This window comes from Perissodus microlepis, chromosome 10 (genome assembly GCF_051167445.1).
Source record: "Perissodus microlepis isolate ML-2025 ecotype Zambia chromosome 10, ASM5116744v1, whole genome shotgun sequence".
Lineage (NCBI taxonomy): Eukaryota > Metazoa > Chordata > Actinopteri > Cichliformes > Cichlidae > Perissodus > Perissodus microlepis.
Window position 1 is genome coordinate 30,769,736 of NC_140470.1, and position 20,371 is coordinate 30,790,106.

The 20,371-nt window shown below is 41.4% G+C and overlaps 1 protein-coding gene across 4 annotated transcripts in view; it reads left to right on the forward strand.

Annotated features, from left to right (window-relative positions):
• The window catches only part of sgcd (sarcoglycan, delta (dystrophin-associated glycoprotein)), a 428,494-nt gene that overhangs the window by 245,932 nt on the left and 162,191 nt on the right, over positions 1-20,371 (forward strand). The window contains exon 1 of one of the 4 annotated variants that reach the window (XM_084940966.1): positions 17,749-17,848. The exons of the other annotated variants lie outside the window; for them this stretch is intronic. Within the exon in view, the coding sequence (XP_084797092.1) occupies positions 17,804-17,848 (45 nt within the window). The 5' untranslated portion in view covers positions 17,749-17,803. Of the gene's footprint in view, positions 1-17,748; positions 17,849-20,371 lie in introns of those variants that run through there. 4 annotated transcript variants of the gene reach the window in all.

Consider the following 20,371-nt stretch of genomic DNA (forward strand, 5'->3'; position numbering starts at 1 on the left):
TCGATTTGATCCACGATTGGATTCGATTCAATCGATTCGATTTGAATCAGGGAAATTTTGCCTCAGACAGTCAGAAATATTATAATTCTGATCATTTATCAGTACATATCCATATTTTTATATGTATAAAAAGAAAGCTGACACTTGTGAGACTTCATCAGAGGTGTAAGCATCACAGCAGATGCCTTTGTGTCAAAGTAACAGAGCATAAAACATAAAAAAAACATGAAGGAGATTTTCCTGGCCTGGCTTTTTATAGCAGATAGCTTTAAATATTCTGCAGTAGAGCAAGAAGAGAAGAAAACCATGAATCAACATATAAACATTACCTGATGCTGCTGAAGTGAAGCAGAGCAAAGTCACAGAGGTTTAATTAGAGACACAGCTGAGAGTTTTGAAATTTCCCATAATTTTAAAAAGTTTACATTTCGTCAGTAACAGCATAAATGAGGCTTTCTTGTTGGACGTCAGTTAAATTAAAAAACAAACAAACACAGCGGCCGACGGCGCTGTACATGATGGTAGACTTGTGCGTAATAAACAAGCGAACAATGCAGAAAACAGATTTTTAGATGGGAAACTGGTCTTGAAGTACACACACAGAGAGGGAGAGAGAGCTGTGCATGAAGTGTGATTTAAAAGTCAGAGGGAATTCATGACGATGTTTATGTGAAGCGAAACATGAAGCGTAGTTTGGATCTTCTTTTGCTGCTGGTTCAGTCAAATTTGGTTGGAGAGAGACAAAAACTGCAGCTTCAGAATCAGCGCAAAAAAAGACGTAAACACAGAGCGCGGACCCGCCGACGCATCAGAATCAGTGAGCTGTCGGCTTTCAGCCCCGACGGTGTGTCCGTGCCGTCAGGTGAGAAAGCTGACGTCTCACTGATCCTGATACGTCTGCGGGTCTGCGATCTGTGTTTACGGCTTTGTGCAGAATCCTGCTGTAGTTGACGTTTTTAGCTGTTTGGTGGTTGTCGAAATTTTGTGAGGTTTAGCCTGAGATTCTGGAGTTTCGGACAAAATAAATTTATATTTAAAAATCGATTCAGGATTTTAATGAATCGATATTATTCACGCTAGAATCGATTTTAATCGGAAAATCGATCATCAAAACCCACCCCTATTCTCATCGTATGCATCTATCTGTGTTTTTTAATCTTTGCACTGGGAGTCCAGCAGACCAGCTGATCTGCACCACCTTGAAGATGAGAGCTCTGACATGATTAATCGTTACATTGTAAACTAACTCTAACGCTGTTCCCGGTCACAAAAACTGGAAACAACATCATACATCTGCTGCTGTCAAAGCTTGAACATACAATTAGTGAAATAACCATTGCAAATCTTATAAATGGTGAACTTTAGTTTGCTGTTTTTATTCTCAAAGGCGTCAGTATTTACAGAATCCAGCTGTATTTCCAAAGAACGGTGCATAACTGTACAAAACGTCCTTTCTCTTTCTGTAATCTTTGTTGTTCTATAACCTTTAACTGTCTTTAGTTTTCACCTTTGCTGTGAAGGTTGTGATCTCTTTGCTTCTCCCTTTTCTTTCTCTCTGTCTCCCTTCATGCTTCCTCGCTCTCTCATCTCTTCTCCATTCCTTTGATGTTTTTCAATGTTTTTTTCTATTCTCCAAGTTCCTGAGAGGTATTTTAGCTTCTCCTGCTTTGTCTGTCTCCTGTCTTTTCCACTTTTGTCTCCCTTGTTTCTGTTCTTCTGTGTGTGCGTACCTATTGCTGACTTCTTTTTTTTAAACTCTGTCACGTCCCTGAGAGAGTACAGCATGACCGATTGGCACTTACCAAAGAAATTGTTGTTCTAAATAGTCCCAGACTCCCAAACAACGCAGCAGTGTGCATACAAATGAATGCTCGGTCCGCATCAGAGAAGATGGACAACCGCGGCGAGCACCTATAATGATGATGCTGTAGATGAGCGCAGAGTGCAGTAAATACCACAGATGTTTACCGGAAACCATCTTTGAAGTGCAGAGAAGTCAAAACCGCCATCAGTCAGCTTGTGACGGCACAGGAAATGAATGCAAAGAGGTTTAGAAGAATCAGATTATATAATACATGAAAATCCTGACAGACTGCATGTGTAATATGCTAAATCAGTGACCTCACTATAATTAAATATACTCGAAAATGGCCTGTTGGTGTCTACCAAAGCATTAAGCATGAACTAATTAGTAATTATGATGTAACGACAGAGGGGGAACAAAAATCAGAAATATGTCATTTGAGTCCTGCAGAGTGAGACGTGTCAGCGTCTGACAGGATGACATTTTCCAGTTTCACAAAAAACTGATGTGAATCTGTGACATCTGGGCTGTATTCTCAGTGTGATTTCTGCTCTTCTGTAACATCTGGGCAACTTATTTCCAGAGTTGCCCACTTGTTGTTTTTACCGGGTCACCCCACTATAGCACACTCAAACTGACCCCTTTGTGGAGAGAAGCGGTGTTCCTTTGAGTCACGTCCACATGCTTCATTGTTGTGTGTTTCTAGGAATGGTGAGCCCGTGATAGATCTTCTCTGACTGATACATTTAGGGACTAAATCCTGGTTTGTCATGAAACAAACTGAGATGGTGTAATGAATGAAGCAAGCACGGTGGATCAGCGGTTTGCACTGCAGCCACAGAGTATAAGGGAAGAGGTTCCTGTATTTGGTGTTTACCTCAGATGTGACCAGTGAGATCATTTGCTCCATTATCGATTCCTCCCGCCTCCATATAATATGTTCTTTCCCCTTTAAAGAGGACATGAAACACTAAAGGGTTAAAAGCTAATTTACAGCACTGAGCCCTGCTCTCAAGAAATCACTGCTCAAAGTTACAGTTTAAAAACGTGTTTAGCGCCATCTTCTGTCAGTATGGAACATGACGTCATGTGGTTGGTTGGTTGCAGCTAATAGACTTGCATTAGTTTATGTTAGCTAACTAGGGACAGAATCGATAACTCAGAGTAAGATAACGACACTAAAACTAGAAATCAGTTTAAGTGGATCACTTTAGTGCTGCTCTGGCTGGAACGATGAGTTTTATGCTAAGAAACCGAGGATCTACTGTCCACTTTCACTGTAGCTGTGTCCCAAAACGTCGGCTGCATCCTTCGGAGGACCCGGTCTTCGCGGTCTACGTGTGCCGGGTCCTTCTAAGACCGAGAAGGCCGGAAGTGCGAGGCTGTGAAATGGGACGGTCTAGCCTTCAGATTTGCGTCACCGCTGTGTCGGTGGAGTTTAATAAACTCGGCCGTCTGCTCCTTACTATCTAAAGTATAACAGGACACTGTTGTAAATTGTCGACGGTCTCAGACTTCTGTTTAATCAGTTTTCTGCTTGACGTTTATTCAGCTGTGTGAAAACCAAGGAGGAACCCACCCGATGGATTAATAAAGTTTTATTTAATCTAATAACTTTGATCTCAGCCAAACCGATTTACTCCGGAACAAATAAAACACAGAAAAAAGCCAAACAATTACATTTTTAAGTTATCTAAGTGACTTATATCACGTTTAACCTGAGTAGCGAAAGACAGCAGGGGTCTGAAAATGATGAAGCCGGGAGTCCGCTGCTCTTGCCGGCTCGGGTGACCCCCGGCTAGCTATCGAGCGGGTGGGTAACAGACGTCTCCGAAAACGTCGGCGCACTTTTGCAAATATGCGATGTCTTGATAAACCAAGCAGATATTTGAAGTTTACACAGCTACTTTCTCACCTGAAAATATGTTTAAAGTTTATTTTGTGACCCAGAAAGATTAATATGAGTAATTTTAAAACAGTCATTGTTGGAAACTGAAATTGGCTGGGCCGCGCTATGAATTCTGGGATATGGTGGGCCACGAAGGACACACCCAACCCATCCTTCAAATTTGAAGGACACATTTGTCGGCCGCATTTGAAGGAGTCGACGAATTGGGACAGGCTTTGTCACCTGGCTGTGACGTAATCGGCCTTCAAATGCGGCCTTCAAATGCGGCCTCCGAAGGATGCAGCCGACGTTTTGGGACACAGCTTGCATGTCTCTTTAGCAGTAAGTGGCTGTTCACTTTGTGGCTAGCTGCCAAATGAGGACTGTGTGGAGAAGAGCCTGTTTGAGTCACCAGACCGACAGCCTGGACTCCACAGTCCAGCTTTTCCTCATCAGGCCGGCGTACCAAGCCGTGCAATCAGCTGGCAAAGCAGATGTTCACGAGATGCGATCAGCCTTATTTTATGCAAAATCTTCTTCAAGATGGATTTCATGTGAAGAACTAAAAATCAATACATGTTCTGACATTTCATGAACCGACTGAGTTGAGTGGGATGTTTGCATGTTCTCTCCATGCTGAGTTTCTTCTGCTACTGCAAAACACACCAGCTGGATGCTGCTCATGTGTTGATGATGCTCAAAAACAGCTTCTTAATCCTGACAGTTTAACTTCTTGGTTTTTATAACTTCTAAGTTTATCATTTTTAACCGTGCATATAAAAATTAACAAATATATTTCAAAAATAACAACAGTTGTGGAGGAAAAAAAGCTACAGTCACCCCAGAGGCGGCTTTGGAGAGGATGTGGAGCACATACACGCAGGGTTTAGTTCAACTCGACAGCCAGTCTGTGCTCGTTAATAGACTGACTAAATCCTCTTCCACTCAGCCGCTGTCGAGATCTTCAAACTCGGCAGACAAACCGTCACACTCACTTACCCTGCCTTTGTCAAAGGTCACATAACCCTCCCCCTGGTTTCATTCAGCGGTGGAAAACAAACCAAAACTTTAGGATTCGGTAAAATCTCTGAAGAGCAACTCCAGCATCTGACCGTTGTCTGTTTTAGCTCTGAGGATCCCTCTGTGATCCCTCCACTGTACGAGGTTTTGATATTTACCCTTCTTTGTCCAGCGCTGTAAACCTAAACACTAAAAGTATTTAAGCAGATTAGTTGCACTTTTAGCTAATTGGCAACATTATTTTAGATTAACTTGAATTTAACTCAATCTTGTCGATTTAGGATGAATTATATTGTGTTAATATGATTTATGATTCTATCCTCAACATGACATGGCTCAAAGTGATGCTCCCCTATTAGCACTCTCTGTCCTCTCTCACTGTAGGAAACTAAAGTGATTGTTGTTATTGCTAAGGTGCACTTGTTTTCATATTAAATAAACAAAGCAGTGACGTGGGTGCTGCTGTGAGAGCACAGACAGGTCAGTGCAGTGATGCGGTGATGCTTCGCTCAGCAACATCATTTCAAACTGTCTCCAGTTAAGTTTTGCAAAACAAACGAGGTCATGTTACAGAGTGACTCTGCTTGTGTTCTAATTAAAGAACAGCAGACAAAGACCTGTCGAGTGTGGGTAACATAAAAACAGCCTGTCCGTGAGGTTGTATAAACTAAAACAGTTTGAATTAACTTCATAACTAATAATGATTAAAGTTTAATGAAGAGGTACAAGTAGACCGTAATTAAAACATTGAAACCATGTAAAGTTCATAAAAAGTTTTGTTTCAGTGTTTTAATTACTGCATGTATCTTTACGTTGTCCTCTTAAACGTTTTAATTTGATGTGGTGAGTCCGGGTCCTTTCTGTGTGGAGTCGGCGTGCTCTCCCCGGGTCTGCGTGGGTTTCCTGTGGATACTCTGTCAGGTTACCTGGTGAATGCTTGCCTGTCTCTACGCCTCGCCATTATGTGCCTTTTAACTCCGTGCTGCACTGAAGGTTCAGGAGGTTCATTATTTGGTCCCATTTGTGCTAAAAACCAAAGGGCTCACATCACTCTAAAGCACTTTGGGTAAAAGTGCTCTTCACAGAGAGCGCTCTTGAAAAATAAGTGAAATGTGCTTTCATGCAAGAGACACAGTGAAAGCTGATACATTGTAAGTTTTTCCTCAAACTTGTTAATGAATGGAGGCATGTCAGGCTGGAAAACAGACGGCATGGGCAGCTTAGAAGCACTGCAGTGGATTTTATTCTCTAATCTATACTGGACATGAAGTTATATTCAGTTATTTATAATCAGGGTTTGTCTGGTCATGGAAAAACCTGGAAAAGTCACAGAATTTGAAAACAGCTAAAATGTATTTGCGTCATGACAGAGTGTCCACTGTGGTTTAATGATGGCTTCATGTATATCGATGTCGTTCAGTTTTGGATTCCTGTTGTCACTGTTTTCAGTCCCAACCTCAGCCTTTTCTCTGTTTCCTATCCTTTAAAAATGGCTTCTTCACAGCTAACCTTGCACTGAGACCATTTGTGATGGGGCTAATGTCCAAAGACTTTGAAAGACCTTCAGGACGTCTGGAGAACAACTGCTCAAGGTCACTTTAAAAAAATGACAAGTGTGGCTCCTGGGAAGAATATAAAAAGTGCTGTAAATGCAAACTTGCAGGACGTTGTTATATCGCGTGGCTAAAACAAGTTTCTAAAACTATTTCTGTAATTCTGTACATGCATGATAACAGATCACGCTTTTCACTTGATCACTTAATAAGATAAGATAAGATAACCTTTATCAGTTACACACATGGGAAATTTTCACATTTGTTAGTGGTGGATAAATGAAAACACACTATTACGATATTTCCAGATAATGTGCGGTTTCCATGGAGACCGTGGTTAGCTGCCACTTCATTTGATGACATTTGAAGACTACAAAAGATAATTTCACCTGTTAATGAGTTTCCTAAGTCATGCACCTCATCACCAAAGGTGAACAAATATTAATTTGAATAGTGACCTCAGAGCAATGTCACATTCAGATCCCGATCATCACTCTGGATCAGTAATATTATTTTCCTGCTCTTAAGTACATTCACTATATCAGTTGTTTCATACAGCGAACCACTTTGCTTTAACCTCCTTGTAATTCTTTGTTTTTACATTCATCGGGCCCCAATCAGCCCAAATATCAAAGAGAAATTAAAAATGCATGCCGTGGAAAAGTTCGGGTCTTAGGAGGTTAAGGCACAGCCTGCTCTTTTTGCTGTCTAATTTTACTTGAATTTCATTTACCAACACTGGAGCGCGGCCAGTAAAGATGTTCCAGAAGGCACCAAACACAGTCTAGTTCAGATACTGGGAGCCCAGCAAACAGCTGTTGGTAACAGCTGCCCCTGCTGGAGCATCTGTCAGTGCAGCCACTTTGACAATAAACCAAAACAACCATAACAAAAGATGTACATTCTGTTTATGCCTGCTTCCAGTTTTAGTTACAGTTTTGGATATAATCCACACCAAATTAGACAAAAGCACAGTTTGGGCTTCTGAGGACCAGCTGAACATCAGCGTACCCATTTCTGATGGCACGCATACCACAAAGCTCACATCATCTTCAGCTGGTTTGCTGGAAATGAAGATGAGTTGAGCTCCACCATCACTAGATGTCAGCCTAACAGAGCACCTTTGGGTTGTGGTGGAACTGGGGGTTTGCGTCATGGATGTGCAGACGACAACAAAAAAAATAAGAGGTGAAGAATTAGAAAGTGATTCTGTCATAACTGGATCAGTGATGAAAACGCAGTGTTTCTTTTTTGCCCTGCTCACACTGAAATATTCATTGTGGTAATGACAGAATGCCATCTTTAGCAAATATGTTCTTTACTGACGGATCGTCGATGCCGAAGCCCGATTTAGAGCTGCAAGAACTGTTTTTATTTGGTAAACCCCTGCTGATCTTGAAAGGCATGTGGAAGCCCACAGCAAACACCAGTCACGCTTCCAAGAATGCATTTCTAGGAAGCTGCTTTTGGCTGTGAGATTAATATTTATTTACCGTGGTTTTGGAAAGAGGAGTCGTGTGCCATCTGGTTGATTCTCAGAAAATTCACAAGCCCTCTCGGAAAAATCCCACAAGGACTCATTGGATAGGCAGAAAGATGCTGCTAACGGATCCACAGCTAAGCCAGTAGGAGGTGTCTGATATTTCCTGGATCGCAGTCAGTTCCTGTATAATACCAGCGAACAGAGACTGAGGCACTACACCAGCTACGATTTCTACTGGAGAGGATCCCCTGTGTTTGTGCCAGCAGTACTTTGCAGCACAGAACAGAAGTTTCACTCGTCTGCAGCTTCAGAATAGCAGTTAAGTCGAGTTGTTGTGCCACACTGATGCCGATTAAAGAGCTGAAACACATAAAATACTTGGAAATTACTAGAAGAAATATATATTTGTTATTAAACACAGAATTTAAGTGAAAAATGTGCAAATATGGAAAAAATGTTGACAATGGCTGTAAAGAAAAATTGTGATGTGAAGTTTTGTTCCTACAGACTACATATTGTTGGATATCTTGACATGAAAACTGGCAAACAAGAATTTTATCGGGACGAAAATGAATGAAATGCATTGCAATAACTGTGCATTCAGTTGGACTATTCACATCAGCAAAGCAGCAAAAACAGGCATCAGAGTCTAAACTTGCTGATGGTCCTGAAATAGCCTGTGCTCGATACATCTGCACCAGGAAAAGCAACCAAATGTAAACTCAACAATGTTTCCATCCATGTTGGAAATGCTTTCAGAGAGAGGTGATGAACTCTGATGAAGAGACCAGGGCTGATGTGCTGAATGTGCGGCCCGTCGGTCACCAGAAGGATACTTTTTGTGGAAGTCACTGACATTTCCTTCTCTTCACTGTGTTTAAATAACATCCTCGTCGACTTTTAGATTACTGGTCTACTTACGGGGTTTTTTGTTTTTTTTTTTAGAATCACAGCTCATCACAAATCTGTTAAATGCCAATTTGTTGTTGGGTGGTTTGACGAAACAATCGTGAATCTGGTGTCTGGGCTTTGCAATGCTGCTTTGGATGTTAGCGTTATTTTACTCAATTCAATTCTATCCAATTCAATAATTTATTGTCCCGCAAGGGGAAATTAGTTTAGCAGCAAGGGCAACAATAAGAGTAAACAAAGTAATAATAAAAAGTGACAAGACAGTTAGTTATCCTTATTATTAAGGAGACGGGTGCAGTAGGGATAAAAGAAACCTGGAGTTGTTTGGTCTTCCTCACAGGTACTCTAAAACGACGATCAGAGAGCAACAAGTCGAACTCGCTGTGAAGTGGATGCTTAAAACAATTAACTAATAGATTGAGCCTCACAGCACCTGTTTGTTATAAATGTCCAAAAGTCCGTCTTGCCAACGCCCTGAGATTTTGCTGGCAGTTTTTCCCAAAACTCAAGTCGATCCTTGTTCTTCTGAGTCATGTTACCAAACCAAGCAGCGATACAGAAAGAAATACAAGATTCAATAAAACTACAAACTATACTAAAGATGAAGTTGACTTCATGAACTCTTTTCTTGGGCCCTCCTGTAACTGAACCACAGCTCATTGCTTCACAGAGCGGAAAACCCACTCTGACTTTAACTCTGCCTCCTGTCATGTGCTGCAACTCGAAGCAGCTTTTAGACGTCTTAAACCCCCTCAGAATAAGCTACGCTAACATCCATGTACTAGTTTCCCCATCGAGACCAGCATCCTGCACTGAGTGATGCTTTTATAGGCCGCGATGTCATTAAAACAAGTACTAACACGATGTGAAACTAAAACGACGTGTTAACACAAAATCCGTGGATTCGCTGTAAATATAAATTTGCATTGTTATTCCCCTCCAGCCGTCAGCGTCGGCCGTTATATGTAAACACAAATAAGCTGTGAAAAGTTCAGCAGAAGTGCTCTGCGACTAAAGTTATTGTTGTTATTATTCAACACCGATACTTCCCCCAAGGCTGCTTCCACGGCCGAGCGTATGAGTGTTTATGGTTCATGACACAATTATGATTAAGATGTTAGCCTCTCACTGCCAGTAGCTGGTAAGGAGTGAGCAAATAAAAAGTGGGGGTGGGGGGAGAAGAGAGCGAGCGAGCGAGCAGGGAAAAAAGACACGCAATTTAGCATCAGTGTCTCACTCCTGGGACACCGGCGAGGAGCACAGTGCTGACCTGTCACTGCGATGGGTCTCATCTAAGAGGACTGTCGACTGCTTCCTCTCACACCAAGCTAAAGCCTTTCTTTCTCCTCCTTTGCCTCATTTTCTTCCTCACAACAGATAATTCATTCATTCTCCAACAGAGATCTGACGAATTTATGCAACGCAGGTGACAACTCGATTAGTAACTAGTAATGTGACGAGTGGATTCAGTTCATTACGGCACGTTAATGTGACGACAATGTCGCCTTGCTGGGGATCTGTGTGCTCCCGTTAACTCTGATTATATCACAATTCCTTGAATCCTAAACAATTTCTGTGTGATCTGAAAAACCAGAGGTAGGCCGATTGATTTATTTAAGTTTATTCATTATGAGCCCCTAAACGTGAACAGCCGAGCTTCAGCTCCTACGTTAAAGAAACACTGGTGGGTGCGAGTGCTACCCCTCAGCCTCTCCTTAGATGTGAGCTATAAATTTGAAAATCCACGAGATTTTCAGAAAACGTGACCTCTGACCTTCATCACGAGGTTGAGGTCACTGAGATGCATCTGTGGTATCAATTTGAAATTCTTAGGTCTCATCATTCTTGAGTTATTGTGTTTAAGACTTGACCTCTGAGACTTAAATTCACTGTTGATTTTTAATAGATGCGTTTGTGGTATCAATTTGATCATTCACGAGATATTGTGTTCCCAAAGTCGCCACCCACCCTTCCCCGTGGAGTACTGACGATACCCCGTCAGCCTTTTATGCCGAGGGAGAAAACAGTCTTGTAACCACGAAAATAATCAGCTTCTCTGAAAGTGTAGTCCTCCAAAAAAACAACAAGTCCATCTCCACGTTGAAGGGTTGCCATGTTTCACTGGTGAAGGGTGCATGCAACAGTGATCATGCAGCAATATGTGGCGTGCAGAGCAGCCATATGTTGCTGTAAAACGCAGCATGCAAATGCTGTGGGACTGAGTTTGATGTCTGTGCTTTGTTTGACGCCACTTGGATTAATTCTCTTGGAGAGATTAGTTAAAGGATAACATTTCTAAATGCTGCACAAAAGCAGCAGAATAAATTCAAAGAGTTTGACTTGCAGTGGGAGGGTCTACCAAATCTGAGAGATCTCAGTAAAAGCTGCAATTTTGATTTTATCTAAACAGAAAAAATTCAGCACCCGTGGAGCATGAAAGTTTACACTATGTGCAACGAGTGCGCAAGTGATTAGGGGTAACATTAGCAGCCTAGAGAAATACGATTTATTTACGGGTAAGAATAATAATAAAAATAATATTCCCTACAGTGGTAGAAAGGAAAGAAACAGCCTCCTTCACTACCAACAGAGACACACAGGGGTTAAATGCAGGGATTTAGGGCCTCATGTTATTTTTGGTGATGGTAAAAGCAGGAAAAGTCGATCCCAGGAGCCTCTTTATGCTGCCAAGGAAATGCTTCTTCATCTTTACCTCCCAGTCTGCTGCCTCTCTGTCTAAATTCTGCCATCATCTCAGCTCTTCCTGTTTCTTCCCCTCATTTACCCCCCCACCGCCCTACTCTCTCCCCACCCCTCCCTGTTTCTCTTACCCATCACTGCCTGTCTGAGCACACTTTGGAGGGTGTTCAGCTCTATCTGGTTGAAGTCCAAAACATCTAAATCACCACAGGGGGTGCCGATCCAGACTCGGAGCTTGGCAGTGTCACTCCCACTTCTTTCCGATTCTCTTTTCCCTCCGCTAATACTTGCGTGTCTCTTGCCGAAAGCCACATCTTCAGGTTTTATTTTGCTCTGCTTTAATGTGATGACGTCCTCTCTGCTCCCCTCCCCGTTAAATCCAGTCTGTGATTAAACGTTTTAACAGATAATAAATTCATGCTAGCCGAGAACCTGTTAGCTTTGGTGACATTAAAGATTAAGTTACTGTAATTATACTTGTGAAGTATGGCCTCAGGGCTCACGGGCCTATCTGTTCATAAAGGTAGATCTATGATGAGGTTCTGCTCTGTATGGCTCGCATGTCTGAGGGCACGTTTTCAGCTAAAATTAGCAAACACTGATGTTTCTGTGCTTGTGGCATGCAGACAGTAGCACCTGCATGTGTTAGGTGTTCTGCTGCATACTTTTTACACACGTCTCAGCACAGGAGCCTGTATATGCACAAAATAAGAGGTACAGATGATCACATTCGAATGTGTTACAACTTAAGTGTTGGCCTGTAGTCACTCAGATGCTTCCTAAAAGGGAGATGTTGCTAAAGATATAAGAATTTTCTCTGGTGTCACTCGCATTATTAATGCTACTGTTCATGTGCACGGAGGATGAAAATGATGACGCAGTGAAGTGAACATTACCTTTATTTATATTGCATGAAAAGACAAGAGCGCGCAATAATGTCAAAATTAGTTTAGGACAGAAACACGATATCGGCTCTTTGCTAACATCTGCACAGACGGCATGCTAACAAAAAGCTAGCTAGTTGTACCATTTCCCCAAATGGGAAATGGTACAACTAGCTAGCTTCAGTGCTTCCTGTTTCTCATGAAAACATTTTAGAAGAAGTGAAGAGCAGACAAATGGACACATTTCATATTGAATGTCAAGGAAAACAAGATGTTTATTAAACCATGTGCCACAAAGCTCACTGGTAAAAACATAAAAAAACCTTCATATTTTATTCTGTCTCAACTTTAGATTAGGTATAGTAAAAGTTCAAGAATTGCTATGCCTTAACTAAATGTTTTAGTCAAAAGACAGTGACTAAATCTAAATCAAAATTTGCAGTCAAAATTTAAAAAAACAATGCTAATGCTAGCTTTATGCTAGCTTTTACCTCAACTAAGTCACTGAACCATGTTTTTGGATTCATCTGATGAAGTTTCGGTTTTGGTGGGTGAACTTCTAGAGTTTTATCTGTCTCTACACTGCACCCGTACAGTTTATGCAGTTCTTCCATCCATGCTTGTTAGCAGTTAGCTGATGGAACTACTGCGACATCACTCGTTGGGCGCGGAGTAGTAGTAGTTAATATCAAAATATATGGCAACTTCGTTTCTTTCTAAACTACATTCATGTTGGAGTATTTGGAAAAAAAAGTAAGAATTATTTCACAGTTTGTCTTTTAATTTTCTCTGTTTACTAAAAGTAAATACAGCAAAAGCCGAACAAATGAAATTAAAATGAAACAGACATTTTTTTTTAATGTTTGTTTTGATTTCTGTCTATGAGATGAAGCAGAATGTGAAACTTTCTCGACATCTCTCCTTGTTAGGAATAAAGAAATCTAATTCTCAGATATTTTACTATGAAAATAGAGCTTCAATATTCCACAGACAGAGAAAGTGCACTTATGAAAGCATACCAAAGAGCATAAAACTATTACTGCTGGAGTCAGGGACATTTATTTAAACAGGTCTTCATTTGCATGAAAATTCCCATCAAAAAACCTGGATATGTTTTCTAGAGAGTGCCAGCAGACATAATCTGGTTTTTATTTTTTATTCTTTAAAAAGAGAGATACTGTATAATCTCAAATGTAACCTTGATACATGAGTTCATTCACCATGGTAACAGGGCCGCAGGAACTATCAGGCCAGATAAAGTCCGTGATTGGTGCTGTGTTGGTAGTGCATATGTAGAGCTTTGGAGAACTGTGTGTAGATGCTCTTAGTGCTAATATCACCAGGTTCAGAGTCTGGTTATGTAAAATAACTAGGTGATACTCCTGTTACCGTTCGTGTTGTTGGTGGTCCTTTACCTTCGCCCATTAAAGAGCAACGATTGTTGGAAACAATGAAAACTGCCGACTTCAACATTCATTCTAAACCTTTATCATCATCTTTGAGCTACGCTGGCTTTTTGGAGGACTGCACACAAATGCATCTCCACATGTTCCTCGTTGGCTGCTTAGCTTAGCTAAAGAGCTACCAATAAGATGTCAATGCAGGATCATAGATCTGAACTCACATGCTCACCACTATTTATTATGATCAAACTGGGTTTTAAAGTGAAAAGGACGCCTCTCTCACCTCTTGCTTGCTAGCACAGATTTTGGTATTCACATTTTTTCTTTAAAAAAATAATAGTGTGTTGAGATACCGTGCATAACCGATACGATTCTTCCTCCTGGTGTAGAGGAGAACAGTTTTGCCAAATTATCCTAATCATGTGCTCAACAATGCTGTCGACAGGCCTGCTAAAGCCACTTAAATAACAAAAAGGTGAAGAATAAACCTTCTTTATAGTTGTATCCAATTATAAAAGAAAAGGAAGTTACTCAGCTGTTTAAGTATTCATTATGCCCTGCAGTCAGGCCTGGCTCTGGGCCTGGCTTCACGCCTATATGGCAGAATAAACTAGTAAAATTGGTTGCTTTCTTTTTCTTTTTATATTTATTGTTTAATCGATAAAAAGCAGCTGTGTCTGATCGTTGGCAGGTCACACCTTTCATTACACTATTTACTGTTATTTGTAAGTATTGTTTCATCTGTAATGGGCCAGTGAGACGGTGCAGTGTGGTGCAGCACTGAGCGCATGGCCTTAGTGTTAATGAGGGGCAACAAAGTGGGACAAAAGGCTGAACTGCTGGAGCACTTAAGAATACGGGTCAAAAAACCCCTTTATTTACCAAGTGCAATAACTGCACAACCATTTAACCTACTGACACTGAACAGAAACATAAAAGGTGCTTCTGGTCCGTTTATCTCGCCAACATAATACATCTTCTGCCTTTGCCTTCAAACAAACATGACTAATCTAATTACACAAATCAAAAAACAATCATGAAGCTGTAGTGGAAAGGGTCTGCAGAGCCCACACATTCAGAGAGACAACTGCAAACTAGCCTGAACATACACGTCCATGTGTGATGTCAGAGCTCTGTGAAGTGAAAACGTGTGGCCAGTGTAGCAAAAACAGCAACAAAGTTCACGTTGGTGTAAACTGGACTGAGTAAATAGATCACGACTTTCTCTCAGGAGACACGGGGTCTTCTTCAAAGTAAAACAACAAGCGATGTTGATTTTATTAAAAATTTGTGTAGAAAGGGTTTAGGATTAAAATTATTCCATAGCTTGTGATATCACGATAACACGATTGGTCAGCTAATGGTCCAAGAGACCATTAGTCCAACAATACCAACAGACTGTGACGCACAGACCCTTAAACCCATAAAGAGAAACCGCCTTTCTTCATTTCCATGCTCATAGATGACATACCGTGTTAGAGCGTGAGTGAGACGGGGCTGTCACTCCCAGCCTGTCAGTTTCAAACATGCAGGATTGTTTTTGTGAATCAGAAACATCATCTGTTCCCTTTTAGTTCCCAAACCTAATGTGTGAAACACTAGAGTCACCACCACACCTCCAGCCTTCTAACACAGACATTCCAGGTGTCCAGAAGGAGACGGAGCCACTCTGACTACCAAAAATACCCACTTCTTTTTTTCACTCACTCTGTATTTAAACATTAGTTGTTATTCATCCCCAGTTTGCTCCCTGCACCCCCAACCCATGGTAGCCCGGTTCCTGCAGTGATAGTTGGATGATGCAGTATTAAATTACCTAAATAGTGTCGATAGCAAACATTGTTAGTTTATTTTGTTTGTGAATACATATTTTATTGGAACGCCTCATATCTAAATACTTCCTGAACGAAAGCTTGTTTAGATGGGAGGCAGCTTTCATCAGAGTTTCATCACATTTCTTCTGCTCTTTGCGTCCACTGACTTTCACTGCATCACTGCTGATCTTTGATGGTTTTGTTGAGTTTTACAAAAGGAGCTGAAAAACTGAGGCTGTGGTGCTCCAACTAAAGAAAACGCTTGAGCTTCGTCTGTCTGGAGGTTAAAGCGGACATTTTCCAGTCATTTCCAGGTTTTTTGTTTGTTTTTCTACCAGAGCAGCTTTGCATGATTCACAGTTCAAAATAATCCTTATTTGAATCATACTGGGAATTGATGCTACTCTGCTCAGGATGTCTTCACTCTGTGAAACCACACAGAGCCAAAAATAAAAGCAGAAATTCTACAATACTCATCTCATAATTGAGCTGTGTTCAATATGAGCATCTGTCATTGCAACAGTAACATTAACACAACAGAAAACAGGGAAAAGCACAATAGGTTCCCTTAAATGACCAACAGTCTGGGAAGTGTTTGCTTTGCATTCAGCTGATTACAATTTATTTCCACTTGCTTGTTTACTCACACATTGAAATGGCCAATAAACTCCCTCTGGCTGTCAGCCATTCCATGTATTCAAACATTTGGAGGCATGCAAGCCCCAATAATAGCCAATCCACTGGCAGCAGCCATCGGGTCCTGGTACCGATCCACATGTTGTCTATAAAAGTCCTAATGTGGAGCTGCCCGACTATTTGGCAGCAGGAATGACCAATAACATTTAGTAAAACCTCATTTCTCTCTCTAATCAGGGACAGACTTTGTTTTTCCACAATTGGGTTTTCTTCAGGGTCTCTGAATGAATAGTTGGCTGAACAAGTGGCACCACTGGAAAGCAGCCGTGAAGGGAAAAAGACTCAAAGGCCAATGATTTTGATTTGCCTCCAATTTGCCACTTATTTTCTTCCTCCCTAGCTCTTCGGCTCCACTTTCTTAACGTGCACACACACACACACACCTCCGCTCTGATGAGATTGGCCATTATTTTTGCTTGAACCCAGCCCCATATTCGTTTCTCAGTCAGCCACTAGCCTAAGAGGTTATTGGAAAGCTATCAGAACTCTTTGTGCATGGATGGAAATTGTGTAGAAAGCACAGAGGAGAGAGCCGTTATATTTCATCACTGCAGTGCATTTATTTGATTTGTGATATACTTTGTGAGGCGAGTAGATCCACAGCGTAATACTGTAGATGTAAAGGAATAAGAACCCACTAACGCAATGTGCACTTTCCTGAAACTTTGAAAACCATTAGCAATTTGTTATTGCGTTTGAATTTTTGAATAATGTTGCCATCTGTCTGTCGAGCCGCCGTGTTCTGAGATATAAACAGTCAGGTTCCCCTCGGCGTCGGTACTTGACAGCCAATAACTGGATACCAAGAAGTAACAGCCTGTTTTTAAGGAGTGGAAACGTCTGCATTTAGAGGTTGGAAGGGTGGTGGTGGAGGTTTGTCTGCCAGGGGACCAGCCAGGAGTCCAGTTTCTGTAATAAATTGTTTGTTTAGTTTTTTGACCTTTCTTTGATTGACTCAACTTTTGCAGTTACTTCATTAGTGTGGGGAAAAGATGATGGTGGAAAGAAACCACAGGATGAGGTTCAGGGTTAGGGTTACATCTCATAATTAGACCTAAGTGTGATCTGAAGAGAGTCCTGTATCAGTGCTGCTGTAATCATCATGGCACAGACACCAAATAAAAAGAAAAGAAACACCATTCACTTCAACAAAATGGTGCTATTGGATGCCCCGTAAACGGTATTGAGCTGCTCAGGCTGATGCATTCTCTCACTTTACTATTTCTAAAAAACATGCTTCCAATTGTAGGCAAAGATACGGAGACTAAGAAATGTATCTTTGCATACAATAAGTTGAAGAATAGTTCATTATTTCCTAGTGTCGTGGTCTAGTCTCTTGGTTTCTGCCTCTGTGCTTCCTTGTGTAACGTTTTGTTTTCATGTCTGTGCCTCTCATTGTTTCAGTGTCAAGCCTGCGTCTCTGTGCCTGTCTCGTGTTTCCTGTTTTACTTTGACAGTCTCGTGTGCTATGTTACTGTTTTCAGTTTGCTTCGCCCGGTCTCGTTGTGTGTGATTACTCCCAGCTGTGCTCTCCTCCTGTGTCTCATTCCCTCGTTATCTCTGTGTATTTAAGCCCTCTGTCTTCCTCTGTTTGTTGTCGGATCAGCTGTGTATCTCCTGCTGTATTTCGCCATATTCCAGGGTCCATGATCCTCGGCGCTGGTTTTCATGTGCTGTGCTCCACGTCTCAGGTCTTTGGTTTTTATATACTTATTTTTGTAGTTGCTCCCAGTTTAAGTTTTGTTTAGTTCTTTGTCACTTTCTGCTTTTGTTTGTATTCTTTTCCTGCTGTCATTAAAATACGCTTTCACTTTAAGGTCATCATCAGTGTCTATGATGGTCGATACTCTCTTCACTCCTCGACAAATAGTTTATAATATGGTATGGGACAGTATGGTATTATGTAGTAGAACATGTTATGATATAAATTAACTTAATATCCCATTTAAGTCACTCTTTAATCATTGGTGTTGAATAAAAGTATATAATGTAATCAAGAAATATTTACAGCGATTGTGTCTGTATAATGTAAGTGGATTTCATGATGGCTATGCCAACTCTTGAGCCACGATCGCCCCCGATTCCCTTTAGTGAATATTTCCACTGAAATATTCACTAAAGGGAAATTATTTCCGGTTAAGCTAGTGCGGTCGACCGTGCACATTCGATGACACATGTGAGGAAAAATAGGAGTAGCCCTTTCTCACTGCAGGCTGTAAACATTCTTCTCTGTCTTATATAAGAGGTGTGTAGCACATTATTAAAAAGATGAATGCACATTTTAGAGTTGAGTAAAATAGCACAAAGACACTGGTCCACAGAGGTGTGGAAAACAAATTCACTGATTATCCTTCAGCGCAGACAGGTGGGAGGTGGACTCTCAGTGAGGGGCATTGTTTCTGTAGTTGTTCCTGTTTGCTGCAGACATTGCTTCACCCTTCACCACCCTGATTGGAAACACATTCAGTACAGAAGCGTTCAGATCGTGGAAGGTTTTTTCTGAAATGTGACGCATTTGCACATGAATGGACGGGAACACACGCACTTCTCCATCTGACTTGATGCTGGTGTCACTGGGAGACTTGCTTTCCTGCCAAGCTGCCGAGGCTGTCGTCTCCACAACACCTGGAAAAGCTTGGCAACTCCTGAAGCATTCTGTGTGCGTTTGTGGGGGTTTTTTCTTCAAGGACTTTTTCAGTTCAGTTTGTTTTGTTTCTGCAAAGCAGATTTTGTGAGAGTTGCAAAAAACCACATCAAATCTGTCTGAATAAACGTCACCTTTGGAAGATATTAGCTTTATTTCTGAATGAAATTGAAAGTTGAGTGGCGTGGCCCGAGGATTTGGGGGAATTAGAAATTGTTTTTATTCACTTCAACTCGGTTTCATCTCAGAGTTTTTTCACTACTCGTTTCCAAATTTCTTTCTGAAGACTTTAGCTCTGCGCAAACTTCTTTAATTTTCTCAGCTTAACAAATGTTGCTGACAAATTGTGTTTCGTCTTGAAGTTTTCCTTTCATATCAGTTTAAGGGTCAGTTATCTGTACCTGTCACACCTGAGAAGAAAGGAATCAGGTGTGTGTGTGTGTGTGTGTGTGTGTGTGTGTGTGTGTGTGTGTGTGTGTGTGTGTGTGTTCATAATCGGGATTCTTTCTATAAACGAATGTCATTTGAACTGGATTCTGTTGAAACGGCTGATTGGACAGCACAGCGGTTTGTCTGCCATGACTCGCAGCCATATTTGGAAGGGTTTCTTGCAGATGGAAACAGAAAAGCAAGTGTTGTGCAGGATGAGCGGCATCATTAATTCCCTCTCCCAGGCTCTGCGAGGATATTTGCCAGAGAGCTGATCAAACAGCCTTGGCCACTTTTGGCTCATGCAGCTGTTGGTCGTTGTGTTCGTGCCCGTGTTTTATGTTTTGAACCAAAGATTCGGGCACTCGTGGTAAACTGCGAGGTCAGCCTCAGATAATCAAGGGTGAACCTGTGATTTTTTTTTTTTGTCTATACAGATAACTTGTAATTACCACACTGCAGTAATGTAATTACAAAAATAAATAAATAAAATGGATTCTTATCTTTGGTCACCGATGTCCAGGATTCAGATGAAGGAATGAGCAGAGCAACTGAAAATTCCCTCTCTCCTTCTCTATGGGGACGCAGAAGAGCAGCAGCCGGTGGCCTGAAGCTCATTTCTGCTGCTTGTATCTGCAGCCCGATTTTATTTATTTATTTTGGTCAGTATTCACAACTTGAGGCTATAGATGAGCGTGAAAACCTAAATAGACTAAACTGGCATTCGCCTTTAGGCTAATCTCTTCCCTCCGTGATGTGCCGTCTCACTGTGGTGGAGGGCTTTGAGTGATTTTCAGAGTGGACTATGTACAGGAAGAGCTATAGAGGTCCCTCAGCCCATACATCACACACAGCCTTGGGGTTTTGATCCCAGCTGCCAAAAGACCTCAGGGTTGGTGTCGTGTTTGTGTAACGGCCCCTGATATTTCACGCAGAAATGGGCAGAGTTCCTTTGACATTTTCTGTGGCTTTTCAAGTCCAGTTCATCCAGTGGAAGCATTTGTATCCTCAGTTCTTCAGAAATTCAAATGTCTCTGGTGCTTATTGATAATTGAAATAAGCAGACAAGACGATCACAGCTTCACGGGTGAGATTAAGGAAGGTGGCCAATTCAGAGCCAGAAAAACAAGGAGAAAATTTG